The 19,783-nt window shown below is 35.1% G+C and overlaps 1 protein-coding gene across 1 annotated transcript; it reads left to right on the top strand.

Annotated features, from left to right (window-relative positions):
• The first annotated feature begins 1,417 nt into the window (after positions 1-1,417).
• LOC130053494 (multiple epidermal growth factor-like domains protein 11) lies at positions 1,418-15,992 on the top strand. Its single transcript, XM_056160814.1, has 11 exons — positions 1,418-1,490; positions 3,973-4,098; positions 4,288-4,371; positions 4,711-4,851; positions 4,929-4,994; positions 7,353-7,495; positions 13,495-13,549; positions 13,665-13,802; positions 14,887-15,027; positions 15,167-15,232; positions 15,934-15,992. Exons 1-11 carry the CDS (start codon positions 1,418-1,420, stop codon positions 15,990-15,992), a joined length of 1,092 nt encoding a protein of 363 aa, XP_056016789.1.
• The last annotated feature ends 3,791 nt before the right edge of the window (positions 15,993-19,783 follow it).

Here is a 19,783-nt window from a genome sequence, read left to right as displayed (position 1 = left end):
ATATATATATATATATATATATTACAGAATATTTGTAATTTTAGATATTATATGGGGCGTTTAGTCATCCTGGTTACCTGTGTCAATTTTCACCAAAAAATCTTAAAATTAAAATAAAGATTCTGTCTCTGTCTTAAACTTAATTGAGTGTATATACCTATCAAATTTTGCTCATTTAGAAATTTAAGAGTGAGGAAGTTTAAAAGAATTAGTGCTTCAAAATTTCATCTTAATCGTAATTTTTGTGTAAAAAAAATGTCACTGAGCTTATGTCTGACATGTCAAGGGGTCCGTGTTTGCCAAACTTTTTTTCTTAGTCCTTATAGGAGTTATAAGATTGATCACTGTTCGACATCAGCAGCTTTTCATATTGAATGATAATGTTAACATATTGTTGTATTTCTTTCAAGATATAGAAACTGGTATTCTGAGATCACTTAGATCTCCTATAATGAAGATTCAATTGCAGGGCATATGGACATTTTAGACAAAAACGTATTACAACATACATCCACAAACATTGACAATTATCAAGAGAGCATCCATAACACGCAGGTGCTCTGAAGTTGAGGTGAATGGTGTGTTGGAGTTCCTCATTGGCAGCGTCTTCGTGGTCTTTAGTGATATCGGGTCTTCCGGCGGTCTGTTGGGATCCCAATCGGCACGAATTGTGCTCCTTTCTTGGTTTACCTGTTTTTGCATTCCTGTGGGGCAGAATTTATTCAGGGGCTTCTACGTGAGAAGAAAGGATCTCTTGCTGTGACCTTCGGTTAGGCATTTGGATGTTTCGACGATGTATTATATGTTAACATTAATAATTTAATATGTCGATTCGATGTATCCCAGTTGGTTTGAGTTTGGGGACACCGCGGGGTCGTCCACTTTGGTTCATGATTAGATATTTTATTGAAAGTATATATTGGCGGTGAACTGTCGGCTCGGCTTTGGCAGACAGGATGGTTTCGGCTTCCCGTCTTTTTTGTAGCAACGTTCCGTTGTCTCGCTTGCATGTGGTATTTGTATCTCTCGGCTGGTTCGGTGCGCAGTGGCTTGTTCTGCGTATGGTCGGTTTATGGATCACGGCAGGCTGCTGACAAACATGTCGATGGTACAAGGGTCCCAACAGTCTCGTTTAACATCAGCATTTTGCAAATTATATGATCATTATAACGATCTAGTTTGCCAATACAACCTATCATTGGGTCAAAAGCTGTCTGACGTGTTTCATGCCGATTGTTGGGTCGTTCTTGGCGCATTGATTTTGACAGGGGATGCTTACTCATCCTAGACACCTGATCCCATCTGGTATATCCAGGGGGTCCGTGTTTGCCCAACTCTCTATTTTGTATTGCTTGTGGGAGTTATGGAATTGATCGCTGTTCGTTATCTTCGCCTTTCATCCAAGACTTTTACAAATATGCCTTTCATGTTCGAAAAGATCTTATCCGTTTTTCTGAAGGCAACCAAACCCAATATCAAAGTCATTCAAGGTATCGAAAAATGCATTCAACTTGAAATTTGAAACTTCTTATTTAATGATATATGATTTAAATAGTTAACCAGTTCGTGATTTATTTAATAAAGTGTTTGGTTTATACCTTACGTTATATTTTGGCACATAGGGAAAGAATATCATTATTTCTACATCGTTCCAAGGCACCAAATGAGAATTCTGATGAATTTCACTTATATAAACACTAGGTACTAAAGCACTGTATCGTTAACTGGAACATATTTATATATCTTTATCGTAAGTAAGATGTCCTTGGTATTTTATCAAAGTGAATGGACTGTGTTGAAATGCGAAAACTATTACTCAAAACAATCAAACGTTTTAATAAAAATCTTAAAGTACACTTTAGCCCAGATTAATTGAGCAGAGGAATCCACACCATTTGAAAAGAAAAAAGTACTACACAAAACACAGTAAAAAACATCCTAGTCTTTTCATAAATTAGAGACCAGACTTGACACCATACACACTTGCTTCTTCAACAACAACAAATGGAAAACGCAAATAGTCCTATCTAGGAAACATTTATATCTAGTGATAAGTCATCCAAAAAACTTATTTTTCTTAAACAGTACTCTGAGTCCACGCACAAGTACTCTGAAGTTGACATAAAAATATACTGAAGTTCCTCATCGCTAACATCGTAGTTTTTGATGATCAGGTTTTTCGACAGACTTTTGTAATTCTCACGATTTGTGCCCCTTTGTTAGCTGACCTGTTTTATAGTCTTATGAAGCAAAGTTTATACAAAAACTTCTACATGAGAAGAAAAAATATGGGACCTTCACCTTGACATTTAGGTATATCGAAGACGTTTATATATTATTGATGATCATGTTCATTCATATTTCAATTTGATATATTTGTGAAGTGTAGATAAAAGACACCACAGAGTTTTTAACACCTGGTTTGTACTTAGATATGGGATTAGAAATGTATATATCTTAACTGATTCAATACGGGATATCGTTCTACATATGGTCAGTTTTTAAATCAAGGCAGTCAACTGACAAACAAACTTTTGTTACAGGCTTTCAACAGTCTCGTTTAATGTCAACATTTCGAATATCATATAGTCGTTAAAATGATCTAGTTTGCCAATACTACCTATCATTTTCCCAGATTCCAGCTGGCGTGTTTCATACCGATGTTAGACCTCTCTTGACACACCGAATGTGACTACGGATTACCCCGTTTCCTAATGAAGACATAGGACTCACTGTTAGTGTGACCTGTCGACAGGGGATGTTTACTATTCCTAGAGACTTGATCCCACCTCTTGGGTGTCTGGTAACTTTTTAATTTGTATTCCATGTGGGAGTTTCATTTATGTTTTTGTCTCATCACAGTACGGGTATAGGATTGGAAAGGACAAACGATTTACATCAACTAACGTAATCCTTCTTATGCCCATCAAATATGAATTTTCTAGGTTCAAAGTTTCAATACCCTTACCAGTGCTCTGAAAATGTCAGTTATTAGGACTAAACAATGTAGCGGGTAGATGGAAGCAGGAAAGAACTTTACGAAAGCAAAGGCAATTATGAAAATAACGGCAAACATATGAAAATAGCGGCAAACATAAGAAAATCTCCCGGAGGAAAAAGTGATCGGTGATTAATATCTTGATTTCTATACAGAACCCGATATTAAGATGAGAACAAACACGGATTCCCTAGACACACCAGGGGTGAACCCATTTGGCTAGGTGGAATTAGCATATCCTGTTGACCGGTCAAACCTGCAATGAGCCATATATCTACTTAAATACCGCATTTTTAACATTTTCAAATCAATGTGTTATATTTGGAATGTTGCAGATAAGGAACAATGAGCCATATGTTCCTTGTCTGACATGAGTAGAAATTTCCATTTATGGTAAACATTTTTGAACAACAAAATCATAATTGATATATGTTGAGCAGATGAAAATGATTTTCAATTAGTGGGGAAACTTTTAGTTGAACTAGTAATGACTCGTAACGTATATTTGGCCGCAGCGTTTTCTTTAATCCATGTAAAGTTCATATATAGTGGTGAGATTGATAACACGTAAGTAAAACGTATGATTTTAGATTAGATATAACATTTTAAATGTCGTACAACATAACGTGTCTCCTAACATTGTATCTTTTTCTAGAAATTAAATTAAAAATCAATTCATTTGTAGATTGAAAACAGAAATCAGTAAGTCAAAAAATAATGGACGAATGGAGAAATGAATGGATAAATGGATGGAGATGAAGAAATGGATGGGTAGAGGAATCGAATATTGAATGAGTGAGCGAGTGGATTGGTGAATGGATGGAGACATAAAAGGAAAATTAATCGGATGGATAGATATATGAATGGATACATAGATTGATGGATGAAGATAGAATTTCATAGAAACATGAATAGAATTAAAGGATGTTCATCGCTTGTTAATAACATATATATTCTAGTTACAATACTTTTAGAATGCCCACCAGGATTCATTACGAAGAACTGTACTTTACCGTGTCGATACCCAAGCTTTGGTCCAGCTTGCCAAGGGAATTGCAATTGTAAGGCGTCAGATTGTAATAGCGGAACAGGGTGTAAAGGTTTGCATTTAATGAATATTGACCTACATATTGGCATGAGAATGTGACGATTAGGAAAATTACAAATTTTAAGTAACAAATAAAAGCAACATGAACTTATTGTTATATTGCATTGACTAACGAGTGTTTAAAACATGTCCTATAGTTTCCAAAAGATCATTTCCACGGTAAATCTTATTTCTATTTTAGAAGGCGTTGCAACTTTATATCCAGTTTCCTCTTCACGAGGTGAATTGACTTCTTCTACAATGCCAAACACCTTAAACATAACAAGTATGTGTACTGTATGTTGCAAGACATTCCTGAAATGATATACTCTTTTTAGTGCACTCATTGATATGATTTTACCAATTAAGATTTTATTAAGAATAATCAGCAAGGTTGTGAAAAAATTATATTTTGATTTTTGTCCCACCGAAATATTTCAGACTTCAGATATCCATCTGTCAACACCATTGCTGTCAATCTTCATTTATGAATTGCTTCGTTATGTTTGCTATCTGTGTTTAACATCAAGTGATTTCGGGACACAGGTGTATATTGATGATGTTGGTACGAATGGAAACGTAAATAATATGTATTTCATCTTGATTAAGAATAATATATTTGTAGTTTGTCCGATTGGTTATACTGGTGAGAAGTGTAAACTCCCGTGTCCTTTTCCAAATTATGGTGATGGTTGTCAGATTGAGTGCAGTTGTGCGGAAGAACTTTGTAGTCATATAAATGGATGCTCAATTAACAGCACGCATGGTAAGCTATGACAGCTATCCCTATCGACATACATACATAACACAAACTTAACACATCTTGATCAATATTTGCAATAGGCTTAAAGACTGAACCTCGGACACCAACAACGACACCTATCGTGGGGACTTCTATAAAATTGTTAGGTAAGTTTTGAGGATACATACATATTATCTATATTCATCATCCGAAAACCTAGAGTATAATTGTATGTTGTTATTTTCATCAATGAGTATTGGTATACGTTATAAATAAATAAATAAATATATATATATATATATATATATATATATATATATATATATATATATATATATATATATATATCCAAATTGTGTTTTTAAAAAAAATCACAGTGTCCGGTATAAAATATTAAAAGAAATAGAATAAACAGTACACAAAGTTAAAAATTTAACGCAAGCGCTTTCATTTTATAATCCTCAGGCGTTACATTTTAAAATAGTTTTGAAATGGTTTGACGTCATAAAGGCGTCCTAACATTTCACGTACATAACGACGTCATAAACGAATGAAGGGAAAAGGATTTTACGTTAAGCATATTATGACGTCATAGATAATAACAGTAAACATATTTTACAGTAAGCTATTAAGAGCCTGTTTTAAAGTCTTAATAAAGTGTCTTTCTTTTTCTCGTCGGGAAATAGTATTTTCTGTATACAGTTTATAAAACGGAAATACACTGAATTGCCCGTGGCCACACACATCTATATGTTCACTAACTTTAATTTTTCTGTATTCGGGTGCTGAAATGTGTTGTTTATGAACTCGTATACGAGTTCGCAGAGTAGTTCCAGTTTCACCGATATAATGTTTTCCACAGCCAGCACATGTTATAACATAAATTAAATTTTTGGTGGAGCACGTCATATCTGAATTTACCGTAAATTCCTTGTTGTTATTTTAACACAACTATTTTAAAATGTAACGCCTGAGGATTATAAAATGAAAGCGCTTGCGTTAAATTTTTAACTTTGTGTACTGTTTATTCTATTTCTTTTAATATATATATATATGTATATGTATATATATATATATATATATATATATATATATATATATATATATATATAATGAAGATAGGAACATTGATCAATAAATATCACATTCCATATAAAGAATACAAATTCAAAAGTAGGGCGAACTCGAATCACTCCAGGGTGGGTCAGATGCCTAGGAGGAGTAACCATCACTTTTAGACCGGTCGCACCCGTCGTATGTTTATTCTTTCACCAAGTTAACGGAGCAATCCGTAGTTGAAATCAATATGTAAATAACCGGCGGGCTAAGAATAGGTATAAAGAACATATGGAATTGATGTTAATTGAAACGCAATTAATTTAGGCATATGATGTGAAATTTTGTTTAATTCGAGATTCTTTTGTAATTAATCTGGAAAATATTCCTTCTATGTAAATGCATTGTTCTTTTCATTAAAAACATTGTCTTTTGCCTCGAATCGGAAACCCTTTATCAGTTTTTGTTACGTAACCTGCTCTTATTTTTAGAGTACTCTAAATCAAATTTACTAAGTTTTGAAATAATGTGTGGAATTGAGAGCAATAGTTGATCTACACTGGTTCGATGATATAAGGCTAGTGTGAGATATCTGTGCAAACAAACAATTTGATTGAACAAATGAATTAAGATCAGAACGAAATGTTTTGTTGTAGGAGCGGAACATTTGACCACGGAATAGAACGGTTTAACGGAACAATATCGGGTTCGAACAAAGCTGTTCTAGTGGAGAGCATAACTTTTCCTTTCGTGTAGAGTAGTGCGTTTCGGGTCTTCAAAATATCTAAATATCTTATGGTGCGTTATGTATGCACAATATGCCTCAAAACTATGGTGTTTTACGAAATATTATGTTCGCTTTCCTCATTGTACATGTTGATGCAGCTTTAATTACATGACAGCCACTAATGAAGATGGAAAGAGTGAGAGAGCTCTTATTCGTTTGTAATCCTAGCCTGTTGGTGTGTAAAAAGAACTGTTCCTTCTGATTCATATCATTATTAATGTACGCTATCCACAATGTACAAGACATCCGCTATTTTTTTCGACAGTATGGTAAGGTCTATCGGTGAAAACAAAAATACAATATCATAAAATCAACATGAGCCTTTTGAAAAACATTACAGGTTAGGTTGATAAGACACAGAAGTTTTAGTCAATTATATTCACGGAAACACCTTTCAGTGACAAACCATTTCCGTTACAATGCTTTTCACTCTTACCTTTTAACTTCACACAAAAAACAATATATTCGCAAAACAGAAACAAAATGAATACCAAAGATGAATACCAGAAACGGCTCGCCTAATTTTGATTTAACTCGTGATTCCATTGCTTCAACAAACAACCCAGACATCTTTTATGGACAGTGATTCAGTTGTGCTGTTGTTGACATATCTGGCGCATTTGATAACCACTTTTGATTTCAATGTTGGCGCTTTTAATAATTCGCATATCCATCATTTTAGATACACAGTGTCATGTAAAGATGTTAGGGGACAGCAGAGGCAGGAAATCCAGACTACTTCGTGGCGCGATAGGAATGGCATGTGTGGCATTAATTTTCTTCACAACATATTGTTTATTAATTATCCTTAACAATTCAGAGGGAGTATAAGGAAGAAAGAAAGCATCGCTGCCTAACTGAACTTCAAAGTATTCTTTGTTGAAATAGACGTGTCCGCGCAATCGTATATGAATTGCAAAAGACACGAATATCATTTGAAATATCGATCCATTGTGTATCTGTGTAGGGTGAATAATGTTTGTGTACGTGGACTCACTTATGTAACCATCTGTAAATATAAATACACTTTGTTATATATATATTAATCCATATATAAATGCTGAAAATAATAATAACAATAATAATTCATATGATTGCAAAAATTACAAACAGAATCATTATGTCTTATGATATTTAAAAATGTAAGTATCACCCCCCCCCCCTGAATTTGTTCGTTTGTTCTTTCGTGTGTTTGTTTTAAAATGAAATATATACAATTCAATGAAGATCAAGCAAAGGGTTATCATTAATTTTTGTTTTGTTGACTTTGTTCTAGTTTGATAGTTCAAAATATTAGGAAATAATTACATGAAAGGTGAATATAATGAATATTGATCAATCTCATAACTCCTATAACGAATACGAAATAGAGAGTTAGGCAAACACGGACACCTAGATATACCAGATGTGGGATCAGATGCATAGGAGGAATCAGCATCCAATGTCGACTGGTCACATTCGCTGTTAGCCCTATATCTTGATCAGGAAAATGCGGTAATCCGTAATTAAATCAGTGTGTCAAGAATGGCATAACAATTGATATGAAACACGTCAGACAGCATTCAACCCAATGATTGGTTGTATGGGCAAAGTAGATCATTTGTAACAACCTTAGAATTTGTGACATGCTGACTTTATACGAGACGTTTGAAACCCTCCAGCATCACTTTGTTTAAAAGTATCGAATCAAAATATTTCTCAAAGTCTGACCAGGTTTAATTTCATTAGACCAATAGAGTGAAACAGATTCCTTAGACAAAAAGTGTTTTAATCCTTCATGAAATTAATGGAACCTGACACAGGCACTAATATCATTTCTAAATATGTACAAGCATGTTACTATGGTTTCTCAAGGTCATGTTTTTCACTTGAAATCATTACAAATTAGATTACTATTTCTATTACAATAAGTACGTTCGAATTACTCCACTACCAGAGACACCTTCAGATCGTCGCGACATTGAACCGAAAGTAGGGCTAGTGTGGTGTGGAAACTGGGGTTTTGAGGAAAGGGAAGACTTAAATGCTGAAGCACTCTGAAGGTTTCGATAAACTACTATTTCGGGATTTTGTCAAAAACGTTCTTTGAATGGGAAAAAATCACAGGCACTCGACGTTTTAAATATCTATAATAAAAAAAATTGTCTTCCTGTAAACATAATATTCACAAGGTATATCACGCCGCCATCTTCGTTTTCTTTTTTATCACCTGCATCGCTCGATATAATATAATAATTAGACCCCTACCGTTTAGAATCAACACTGTCAAAGTCTTACCTCTCGCATCGTCATTGTGAACTGGAAATAAAGTCCATTTATCGGCTATAATCCACCGTCAAACATCGTCTAATGCGAGAGTTAAGACCTTGACAGAGTTTATTCTAAACGGTAGGGGTCTAATTATCATATTATATCGAACTTTTCTCCGAAATTTTCAAGCGATGCAGCTGGTAAAAAAGAAAACCAGGATGGCGGCGTGATATACAGACACGTGCAAAAAGTATTCGGTCACAATGGCGGCGTGTTTACGCTGACGACGAACGCATCAATATTTTGCTGGCTGAAATTTTTATGAAAACATACACCAAGAAAAAAAGTGAACTACTTACAATTCAATACTTCGTTAGGTGTCCTTTTAATCTTATAGCATGCAGAATGCGTCTCGGGATAGATCCACACAAGCTCTGAATGTAGGCAGGTGTGATGGTCGTCCATATGCGCCGAATTTCCTCGATCAAATCAGATCTCGATTTTATAAAACCTGTGCGGGACTGAAGTTTTCTTTTAATGTAAAGCCACACATTTTCAATGATATTAAAGTCTGGTGACTGGGCAGGCCAGCTTAAACAGTTGATGTGATTTCGGGCCACATATTCCTGGGTTGATCTGGCTCGATGGACAGGCGCATTGTCGTCCTGGAAAAAGTATCCATTTTGTGGAAAATGTCTTGCCAAAACTTGCCACAGGTTGTCCTCTAAAATGTCCTGATACTTAGCAGCGTTGATATTGCCTTCCACTGGCGTCATAGTTCCAACACCCTCCCAACAAGTGCACCCCCATATCATCACTTCGTACTTAGCGCGCGGCGTGTGTTGTTGAACGAGATCGGGTCGCCATCCTTCATCTGTTTTCCTCCAAATCCGAACTCTTTCATCATGTCCTATCATGATTTTGCTTTCATCTGAGAAAATCACACGTTTCCAGTTGTCAACAGCCCACTGTCTCTTCCCCCGACACCAAGCAAGTCGTTTCTTCCGATTCACTTCTTTAATGACAAGTTTCTTCTTGGCAACACTCCTCCGAAAATTATTTTTGTGCAAGTTATGTTGTACTGTCCTTTTACTCACTGGACATTGCCTCTCTTCATTAAATCTTGCCGTAATATCGGATAGCGAACATCTGCGATTGGTTTTTACAATCCTCTCCAACTGCCGATAGTCCCGAGGTTTGATTTTCGGTGGCCGGCCACTTCTGGGTTTGTTTTCAACTGATCCCGATTCAGAAAATTCCTTACAAACATCAATAACGCTCGATTTGGGTAACTTCAACATCTCACTAATCTTTCTCCGGCTGTATCCACCCTGCAATAACTCCACAATGACCTTTTTAACTTCTAATCCCATCTCTTTTCCTCTCCGACCCATCTTTGAATAATTCGTAATTTTTCCCCTTTTGTTTGTAAACAGCAGACGATAACTAGGTACCACATGACGTATCATGTGACCAATTTCTAATTTTACAAAAACATTCTACTTCCTGACAATCCAAAAATAGCAAGGCAAGGTCATTTACTTCTTGCTTTCGCTTTTAAACGTAAACACGCCGCCATTGTGACCGAATACTTTTTGCACGTGTCTGTACCTTGTGAATATTATGTTTACAGGAAGACAATGTTTTTTATTATATATATTTAAAACGGCGAGTGCCTGTGGAAAAAGTGTAAGTATCTTAAATAAGTGCGGCATCCTGGAGAGTTTTTACATAATTTTCCTCTAAATGTTTTCTCAAATATTGATGAACAGACTCTTTGAATTCTTCTACTAGAATTACATGACCAAAGGTTTTGATTGTATAACATAGAAATGCTAAAGAAATGTAAAATTATAGAAAAATAATTCATGTTTATTGCAAAAATATAGACGAAACAATGCACAATTAATCTTGACCAATTCTATGGTCGTTATAACGACCTAGTTTGTCAATACAATCTACCACTGGGTCAAATGCTGTCTGACGTTTTTCATGCCGATTGTTAGGGCGTTCCTGGCACACTGATTTTAACTCCGTTTACCTGATCAAGATATAGGGCTCACAGCGATTGTGACCGGTCGACAGGGGATGTTTATTCCCCCTAGGCACCTGATCCCACCACTGGTATATCCAGGGGTCCGTGTTTGCCCAACTCTCTCTTTCATATTGTTTTAGGAGTTATGAGATTGATCACTGTTCGTTATCTTCGTCTTTCATGTAACAAAAGTTTGCTCATATATGGGGTATTATTCAAAATGTTTTGAATTCCTTTATATAATGGGAAACAATTGCAATTGGTTTTCGTCATGAACAGAAAGATAAAATCTTAGTTTTGAAGCTATTAAGATCTACCATTGCTTGTATAGTATACAAATACAAATGAAATGTAGATTAGAAAACAAACAAGAAAAATCGGAAGAAATATATCATCTTTATTTTCAAATATATAGAAAATACTACAATCGCAAAAATTTGTAAATCTTTTGAAAAAAACGAAGGAAAAATTGTCACTTTAGTCAGATACTCATTTTCGGAAAAGGAAATAATTTATCTGGAAGACAATAATAGACCATGCTGTGGTTTTGCAAATCGTTCAGAGTCTATGCATTTTCATATATGTATAATGAATACGAAAATCAAAATTATTGAATAAATTCTTTGATATTTTAAATTATTTTCTCTATTCATTTTTGAATTTTTACACACATTATATTTAAATAACATAACTGCTATAATAAATATATATGTTTATAATCATTGCATAAAATTGCAAGGAGGAGACATATCCTCCTCTAGTGTTATCATGGGCATGGAGGTTGTGTATAGATTTTATTCTACGTGCGGCGTCACCCTCTTATGACCGTACTTCAGAGATACACATGTATATCTAGTTTTTCTTCTTTACATTTTTTGCTTATTGATACATAATATATAGTTTGTCAATTGATATATTTTCTATGTTCCATATACTATTAATGAATGTGATTATATGCATCAAGGAAAAACACAAACCTTTCAAAACATTTTATATAATATTTTACTCATTCATTTTCTGCATCTGTCATGTAATTTACAATGTTCATGATGCAAAACTTATACGGTACCAATTTCGATGCACCAGATGCGCATTTCGACAAATAATGTCTCTTCAGTGATGCTCAAACGAAATGTTTGAAATCCGAAATAACAATGAAGTTTTAGAGCTATTGTAGGGGAAAACAGTGTGCAAAAAAAAGTGGAGTCGAATTCGTCTAAGGATAAGAGCTATGCGTGAGGGAGATAATTCTTAATTTTGAAATGAATTTCTAAATCTTATAACAGTAATTAAATATACATCCGTATTTTCAAGCTAGTTACGAAGTACTTAGCTACTGGGCTGTAGAGACCCTCGGGGACTAACAGTCCACGATAGTACGAATTATTTTTATTTATGTGACAGAAATGTTGAGAATATGCATGTATATCAAATGAACATTCTTTCTTATTGTTGTTATGTGCTAAAAACTATTGTCAATTTTGAAAGAAAAAATGAATCAAGGAATTGAAAATTTTGAGCTGGAGATTACTTGATATGCTCTAACAATAATTGATTCAATCAAGGTGATAATCCACGAGGTTCAGAATTTACTGGCTACAAGAAAAAACGTGACCCAAATATAAACGTCACTGGAAATATGTCAGTATATATGACACTAAAATTAGGCTAGTCATAGAGCGAGCATGAATTATAAAGATTATTAATTATTTGAAATATTGTATTGGTGATTCAAATTTTATACACTGAGCAGTTAGTACAAAATTAATATTTACTTCTCTCGGTTTATGGTACTTTCAGTTTCGATTTATTACATGTATATCAAAATGTAAGAATCTCCGAACCTTTTGTTACAATCAGAAAGTGTTCAAATATGAAAATTTTAAATGCTTTGTTTGGGACTATTGAGTTACTCCAATGTTTTTGGTACATTTCCATGGCACAGTGATATGACTATAAGATCCGCGCAATCCTGATATTAATCTAAACGTTTTACTCTCTCCGACTAACATAGTGCAATATTATTGTTGATAAACTTTAGCAAACGTTCAATGGTTCAAATGTATTTCAGCAATGATCTCAAACGTTTGCTCAAATGGCAAAACATTTGGGATACATATATTTTTACGACAAGGAAATATATTATAAAAGTAACTGTCACCGTTTTGTACATTTTGAAATGACGTGGACACCTGTTTCTCGTGTGAAATGAATATGAATTTTGATCACTTTTAATATAAACACTTTCGAAAATCAAACATTAGTATCCATTTACGTTTGATAGATTAACATGATTTAATCAATTTGGAATTATTTATTTAAACTAACTATGATCTCTACTACATATGCAATATTAGTATTTTGCTTTATGCATGTAAAATTGATCCATTCTGGTGATACTGATTTTACGTAAGTACATGTACTAATTTTTAGATGTAATTTAAATATAGCATCAACTGGTTTTATATTCTAATTTGTTTGTTTTCAGTTCTGGTATTGTTATGTTTTTGTCCTCAGGGTTTGTTAATCTGAAAAAAAGTTCAATTCAATAAGTATCTGTGATCTATGTTGTAGAAAGGGAAACGAAACAACTGGTAAGTAAACAAAGGAATATAAATTCTTTGATTGGGAATAAATGATTCAGTGGGTGAATAAATGGGTGAATCGATGGATCTCTTGCCTTCTTTATTAATATTCTCTTGTCTTCAGAAATTCTTGTAGAATGTCCACCAGGATACACTGGAGAGAACTGTGATATCCCATGTCGACATCCCAGCTTCGGTCAAGCTTGTCAGGAGATATGTCATTGTACAGAAATAGACTGTGACAGCGTCACAGGATGTGTAGGTGCGCGTTTCTAACACATTGATTTAACTAATGGTATGACAAAACACCATTTTGAAAACTCCAGCTACACATATTCTTACTAAAATCTCTAATGACAAGTGGGTTATCGTTCTATGAAAACTAACGAGTCTAAGCTTTATAAAATACAAAACTTAATATCAAGTTTTCGTGCGAGTTGAGTTATTTACCTCACATATTTGTCTACTCAATGTTGCAGTGCAGTTTGAAATTATGCATTCAGATCTCTTTTAATGATACTCGTTGTTCTAATGATAACCGTGTCCAATTTTAATTCAGATTAACAAATATGGAAAGGAATTAATGCTATTACGTACATTCAATGATTTGATATTTTATGTCACCTGAGTCACTCAGATGACATATTGCAATATGTATGTGTCCATTGTCGTGCGTTGTCCTTCGTGGGTCGTCCGTTGTGTATTGTCAAACTACATCGTTATAACGACCGTAGAACTGCTGACTTCAAACGAGTCTGTTGAAAATGTTGTACCATCAATTTGTTTGTCAGTAGCCTTCCTCGATTTAAAAACTGACCATAGGAAGAAAAGCTCTTGTTTATCGAATCAGTTGAGAAGTATAAACGCCATATGCAGGTGATAATGGAATATTACTACATAAATATGGGGAGCTGACGATGGAGAAGCTGAAATCATCCCGTTTTTCAAACAGTTGAGTTTTTAGTTTGTCGTCAGTATCTACTTTCAATAAAATCTACAAAATTATATCTATAATATTAGAATTTAGCTTAGACATTCTGAATAGTATTTTCTTTAGATATTTAGTCCTTGGGATTAGTCATACTTTTAACTGATATTCAGGTGACCGATAAGATCTGTAGACCTCTGATGTGTCTTTTACAGGACTTTGTTTTGGCATTCATATTTCTAGTTACAATGACATATTTCACTATTAAGATCTCCAGACATTAAAACTGTTCTCTCTCTCTCCTTATTCAGAACTTTTGTGTAACAAAAACTATAACGCTAAGTAATACCAATGATGTTCTGTCTTCTCAAATACAAATGAACACTGTGTATCATGGTCAATAATTACTAATTTGTAGTCTGTCCGATTGGTTATACTGGTGATAGATGTGAAATGCCGTGTCGATTTCCAACTTATGGTGATCGTTGTCAGATGGCGTGCAGTTGTGCTGAGGAATTTTGTAATTTTACTTACGGATGCTCAACTAGCAGCACAATTGGCAAGTTATTTATATTTGTCATTTGTAGGAATCGCATTTATTTATCTGATCAGAGAGCATATATATATATATATATATATATATATATATATATATATATATGTACTTGATGTGAACATATCTTTAATATATGTTATAGACTCCAGGAATGGACAGCAGACACCAACGAGGACAACTACCATGGTGACTTTTATAAAACAGGCGGGTGAGTATCAAGATGGCGAATATATACCTTCCATCCTTTAAAACAGTTTGATTAAATTCTTGAAATATTTAGGATTTTTTCCCAGAGATAATAGGAAGACCCTGCGATGGATGCACTAAACGTCGTGGGAATATTTTTGAATTTAAAACAAAAACGGTTTTATTCATGAGCATTGTCGCATTTGGTGTTTTGGAGTTTATCGTCTTAATAGTCTATGCTTATTCCTTTTCCAAAGAACCTGCAATAGGATCTGAAAGTCTTCAACATGGAACTGAAAATAGCGTGGACACTATATATGAAAAATCGGATTAGCACATTTCATAAAGATGGTGTTTGGTTTAATGTGATTGGTCTAATGGGGGCCCTTACTCCTAGACACCTGGTTTCACCTTTAGTTTTCCCAGGGGTCTATCTTTTGATGTTCTTTATTTGCTATCATTTATAGGATTTGTGAGATGGATCACTGTTCATTGTCTTTATGTTTCTAATAGAGCGTAATCAATATTTATCTATGATATATTAAAGCAAATGGTTGAAATTCAAAACAAAACCATTTGATTTCTATTTAAATTCATTTCAATCAAAACTTGTCATAATGAAAGTTATATTACGATGGAAAGACAGAGATATAGGACCGCTGAAAACTGCAGAAAACGAACAATAATCAATCTCATAAACCTTATAAAGAATGGACTTAACAGTAGGAAAACACGGTTACTGGGGTACATCGGAGATGGGATCAGTTGTCTACAGTGAGTAACCATCCATTGTTCACAAGTCCCATCCACCGTCATTAACATCTATCTTTGTCTTTTATATGGAGTAGGTGTATGAAGACACAATGGTTCAAGTCAGCGTTGGTTTTTACTTCTAAATTTTAATATTATCATAACGTCAACAACACAGCTTGTAAAGCAGAAGTTTTAGAACATAGGAGATAATTGCTACTACCACCTCCTGTGTTTTATAAGAAATACTATGTATTGCATCAAAACATCATTTCCCTTTCTCTATATTCATTTCACATCAAAACAGAGGCTTTTGGTTGGATATTTCATTACCACTACCTAAGAGCATACTCGTAAATACATGTCATTAAACGAAGATCTTTTCACAAGACATGATTCACAAGAGTCACGGAATTTTCAAGCACATCAGGTATTCGGTTTCCTCTTCACTTACATGAAAGGTGAAGAAAACAGTGATCAATCTCATAAATCCTATCTCTCAAATGAAACTTGGAATTATGGACTTAAATAAAACGATGTGTTATTCCATCCTGTGAGATGTGGGGTATTAGAGAGAAGTTTCCTTACCCTTTTGGTCAACACAATGGATTCGTGCCAGGATCAATACAGTTATAAAAAGCCGCTTGTGATTGTATATACATATCTAAAAATTATACTTCATTTTAAAAATATATTCTTATTAAGTGTTATTCCCATTAAAGGACACATCTCATGTTTTCAAAGTATACAAAATTGCATGCATTTCTCTTCCTCGTGCTTATAGTAATTAATTCTAATAGTTCGTTCTCCGAAATATTTCAATGATTAATCACAATACAGACTTAAATCTAAGCTTCGATTTCAAAAAGTCTAGTTAATTAGTTAGGTAGTCACGTGGTACAATGACGTCGCATGCGCCCTTTTTCGATCAACTGATTAATTTGAACATATTTTATTGTATAGATATACAAAGGAATTGGTAACAAGTTCTAGTGACTTAGAAACCCTTTCCTGTATACAAAAGGGGCCTCCGTGGCCGAGTGGTTAGAGCATCGCGCTCAAAATCACACGGCCTCTTACCTCTGTGGGCGCGGGTTCGAATGCCGCTCGCGCCGGTAAGTGAAAAAGTTTCCCAGTTTACTTTCGGAAGGTCGGTGGTCCCTTCTCAGGTACATTGTATCTGGGCTCTCTCTTCCGCCAATAAAAATTGGGCGCCACCATATAACTGAAACATTGTTGAATATGGCGGAAAACATCAATCAATCAATCCTTTATACAAAGGTATATTATGTTATACAAGCAGGAAGCAGGCTACTGACAAACAAGTTGAATGTGCAAGGGTCCCAACAGTCTCGTTTAAAATCAGCATTTCGCTATTTGTCTAGTTTGGTAATAGCGATCTAGTTTGCCAATACATCATATCATTGGGTCGTTAGGCTGTTCTTGACACACTGATTTTGACTACGGATAAACAGTTTACTTGGTCAAGATATAGGGCTCAAAGCTGGTGTGACCGTTAGACAGTGATCCTTAGTTTTCCTAGACACCTTATCCCACCTCTTGTGTATCCATCGGTCTGTGTTGTCCCAACTCTCTGTTTTGTATTGCTTATAGCAGTTATGAAATTGGTCAAAGTTTGTTATCTTCACCTTTCATTCGACAAGTGACACCATCTGACCTAGCTATTAACGTGTTTAGTTGTCCTTTTTGATTCGATGACATAAATCTCAAAACAAAACATCTCGATCCAAACGTGAAAATAACGAATAGTGGGCAATCTCACAATTCTTTTGTATTCTGACACGGCAGAATTTCTTTGAAAGCCTCTGCGTTAGGAGAGGGTGTTTTTTGTGACCTTTGACGCGACAATTGAATGTGTCGACGACGTTTTCGCTATTGACAGTAGTCATTTTCAATCATATCTTCATTTGATATGTCCCAGTGGACTCAAAATGAAGAACATCGCGGGATCTTTCACCTATGTGATGTGCTTGGATATTTTATCAAACAAGGATGTTAACGGTGGGCTGGCGACTCAAGGTTTTGACAAACGGAGTGGCTCCAGCTTGTCCATCGTCAGCTTCCCATCTTTGGGTGGCAGTGTTCCATCGTCGCATATTGGATGATATATCACTCCATTGGTTTGATGCGCAATGTCATGTTTTGATTATAATCAGTTTCTGAATCGAGGCGACCTGATGCCAGGCGGGTGTGACCGGTCGACAGGATCAGATGCTGTCTGACGTATTTCATACCGATTGTTAGACCGTTCTTGGCACGCTGATTTTGACTACGGATAACGCCGTCTATCTGATCAATATACAGGACTGACGGCGGGTGTGACCGGTCGACAGGGGATGGTTACTCCTCCTAGACACCTGATCCCACCTCTGGTGTGCCCAGGGGTCCGTTTTGCCAAACTATTTATTTTGTATTGCTTATATGAGTTCTAAGATTTATTGCTGTTCGTTATCTTCACCTTTCATCGATGTACTATCAATGCAGAGACAATTGAATTTGACTCCAGTAACGAACAGTGATCAATATCATCACTCGTATAAAGAATGCAACATCAAGAGTTGGTAAAAATGAATCGCTATACATACTAGAGTGTCTAGGAGGAATAAACATACCCTGTCGACCTGTCAAACCCGCCATAAGCCCTACATTTTGATCAGGTAAACGGAGTAAATTGTAATAACGATTCATATCAATCACGTTAAAACAGCCCTTGACCCATTGACGGGTTCTATTGGTAAATGGAACCGTTGTAACGATCAACAAATTTGTGAATTACTGGCTTTAAACTAGACTGTTTACACTCCTGTATCATCAACTTATTCATAAGTAGTCTGCCTCAATATAAAAACTGAGCATTCTCAGAATACGCTTTTGCGCATCGAAACAGTTGAGGGATAAATACATCATAGTGATTATTGTTATGAGATAAACGCCGTCAAATATGAAAATGTCAAGCTGAAAACCAGGACAAGAATGTTTTGTTCTTGTCGTGTAGAATATAAAAACAGATCAGTAAGTGCTCTACCAAGCCCCTATCTTTGCACCTCACGAAAATGTTAACAGCTGTGAGGGAGAAACTTCAAACTTACTGTGCAACTACATATGCCAGAAGTGGTGTTAATGAAATGTGGATTCTAAAAAATTCTAAAGAACTTTTAGTACACTTGAAATCACAGAATTTTTCCCAAATCAATAGCATTAGAACCTATGACTTTTCAACACTATATACGACCATTCCTCACGATAAATTAAAGACTAGACTTTTTGACATCATAGACAGTTGCTTCTTCAACAAAATCGGAAAACGGAAATACTCATATCTAGTGATCAGTCATTCAAAAACTTACTTTGTTAAACACCACTCTGATTCCACGCACAAGTACTCTGAAGTTGAAATAAAAAATATGCTAGAGTTCCTCATTGACAATATCTTCGTGGTCTTTGGTGATCAGGTCTTCCAACAGTCTGTTGGAATTCCCATGGGCACGAATTCTGCTCCTTTGTTAGCTGACCTGTTTTTATATTCATATGAAGCAGAATTTATTCAAAAACTTCTACGTGAGAAGAAAAAATCTCTCGCTGTGACCTGCAATTCGACTTTTAGATATATCGATGACGTTTTGTCTATTAACAATGATAGCTTTCATTCACATGTCGATTTGATATATCCCTGTGAGCTCGAAATAAAGGACACCACAGAGTCGTCCACTTCTGCTTCATACTTAGATATTTTATTGAAAGTAGACATTAACGGCAAACGGACAACTCAACTGTATGACAAACGGGGTGATTTCAGCTTCTC

The sequence above is a fragment of the Ostrea edulis genome, chromosome 3 (assembly GCF_947568905.1).
Source record: "Ostrea edulis chromosome 3, xbOstEdul1.1, whole genome shotgun sequence".
NCBI lineage: Eukaryota > Metazoa > Mollusca > Bivalvia > Ostreida > Ostreidae > Ostrea > Ostrea edulis.
Note: the sequence above shows the minus strand (reverse complement) of the source record. Positions and strands in the feature narration are given on the sequence as shown.

Bases quoted from the DNA above. Each gene is read 5' to 3' on its own strand.
- LOC130053494 (XM_056160814.1), top strand. From the start codon at position 1,418: ATGCCTTTCATGTTCGAAAAGATCTTATCCGTTTTTCTGAAGGCAACC. The intron at 1,491-3,972 runs GTATCGAAAAAT...CAATACTTTTAG, and splicing joins CAATATCAAAGTCATTCAAG to AATGCCCACCAGGATTCATT. The intron at 15,233-15,933 runs GTGAGTATCAAG...TGGACTTAACAG, and splicing joins GACTTTTATAAAACAGGCGG to TAGGAAAACACGGTTACTGG.